Below are 2,077 nucleotides of genomic sequence, written 5' to 3'. Positions count from 1 at the left end.
CCCCCCCCCCCCCCCCCCCCCCCCCATTTCATAAAAATTAGATTAAAATTTGGTATAAACTACCCCTACCTTAACAGATAGTTGAGGTTGTCCTAGTTGACAAGATCTGGATACTAGAGTTTTACATATTGATGGTGATTTAATGTCTTCACCATTTCCAGCACAAGAACAGTTTAACAGAGTATGGGTATCACAGAGAGTTGATTCATTCAGTGAAAACAGATCCTGAAAACAACAAAATATTTAAACAATAAATTAACTTAAACCTAATTCTTTTTCTTATTTGAGATAGCATAAAAAAAAACATAAACTTATTCCATTTCTCAAAGGCTAAAACTGTTCTGTAACACTCTGTGGCATGTTTCTGGTAAAAGACTGGTTTAGGGCAACAGAAATTTCAAGGGGGGTCCACAGGCCATTCTTTTTTAGTATATAATGAAAAAAAAATTGAAAGAAAGGGGGTTGGGGGACATGATTTCAACTGGTGATACTAAGTCAAGGACAATAACTAAAATAATTTTCATCAACAATTCTTAAAAGTCGAAGATCTTAACATAGGAATCCAACTTTCAGACATCTGTGGTTCCTGCTATTACGCTATAAAACTAAGTGTTTGATGATGTCACTAATCACAAACTATGATTAATCACATCAGACCCTTTCCATTAGTGATGTCATGAAACGCTTAGATTTAGTGAAATTTCAGGAACCACAGACATCTGATTGAAAAATAGAATGTTACAAATCGATACACATAAATTATTAGAAAACCTCTTTACAAACCCTTTAACATTTTGAGAATTAGTTTTTCCTACCTTTAAATCTTCTCTAGAAAACTGAACATCTGATTTATTTCTGAGATCGATAACAGCCCCACTCAGTCCCTGTTTACTGATCTGTCTCTGATATACTTTCTCTTCTATTGTCCCCTACAAAAAATAACGAAAAGAGCAAAGATTAAAAAGTCGTCCACCAGGATTTGCCTAGAAATTTTGTTTACCCCTTGCTCTTAGTCTTTAACATAATCCAAACTAAACTTTTTTCTACCTTGTTTTACTTTAGCAGGTTAACCTTGTACAAGGGACCAGGATAAGAAATCATAATTCATGATTATATGTGATTTGCAAACCAACCAACCAACCAATCAACATGCTTCTTCATCAGGTTCAAGATTTAAAAATTATATATTTGATTTTTGGAAAATAACTCCTGATTACAGAAGGGGAATAACTCTTGTTAAGCTTAGAAAAGTCAGACAACAACAGATTAATCTACTCACTGTAGTTAACAATCTGTAAATGTGAACTTTTTTTTTCTGTCCATCTCTCCATACTCGAGCCATCGCCTACAACAAAACATTACAAAGTTTCCTAGTTAATTTATATATTTAGAATAAATCTGACAATCTGGCTCTCACTAGAAGTGGTGCCTTGGGAGTGTAACGAGGGCCCCTAGAGAATTATTATTTTTATAAGTTTTTGCCCTTAAGTATGTGTCAAGAGGCACCAAATCAATTATATTTTTTTGAAACTTTTCTGTGGAGGACCCTCTGCGATTTAGGACTATGACGCCTTCAGAGTTGCCGCATTCTGAATACAGCTTCGACAGTTGTCCCCCCCACCGTATTTGTACCCCCAGTATCAGGAGGCTGGCACCCCCACTGGCTTATAAAAGTGTAATTTACAACAAATTTATCAGTAACAGGACAGATAGCCACAGTAGAGGGTATAAAACAGGAGAAAACCATGCTAACCAATCAAAACTCTTGTATACACTAAAGGCCATTTATACCTGAAGATCATTGGCTGGATTCCAATCTATATCGTAAAGTACGAGACGAGATGCACCAATCAGATTCAAGCCTACTCCACCAGCTTTACTACTCAATAAAAATACACCTATAATATAAAAACGTTTATAAAATTTTAACCTCAGTATGTTGTTTATAAAGGAAACTGTATAACTATATAAACTGTATAACTATATAAACTATATAAACTGTATAACTATATAAACTGTATAACTATATAAACTGTATAACTATATAAACTGTATAACTATATAAACTATATAAACT

At 34.1% G+C, this 2,077-nt stretch overlaps 1 protein-coding gene across 1 annotated transcript in view; it reads right to left on the bottom strand.

The window, feature by feature from the left end:
- Positions 1–2,077, bottom strand: part of LOTGIDRAFT_110407 (hypothetical protein) — a gene marked incomplete at both ends in the record, with an annotated part of 19,912 nt that overhangs the window by 1,079 nt on the left and 16,756 nt on the right. The window contains 4 exons of the mRNA XM_009046986.1: positions 64–225; positions 816–929; positions 1,280–1,345; positions 1,792–1,898. Coding sequence (XP_009045234.1) covers positions 64–225; positions 816–929; positions 1,280–1,345; positions 1,792–1,898 — 449 coding nt within the window. The remainder of the gene's footprint in view (positions 1–63; positions 226–815; positions 930–1,279; positions 1,346–1,791; positions 1,899–2,077) is intronic.

The sequence above is a fragment of the Lottia gigantea genome, assembly GCF_000327385.1.
Source record: "Lottia gigantea unplaced genomic scaffold LOTGIsca_11, whole genome shotgun sequence".
Taxonomy (NCBI): Eukaryota; Metazoa; Mollusca; class Gastropoda; family Lottiidae; genus Lottia; species Lottia gigantea.
Note: the sequence above shows the minus strand (reverse complement) of the source record. Positions and strands in the feature narration are given on the sequence as shown.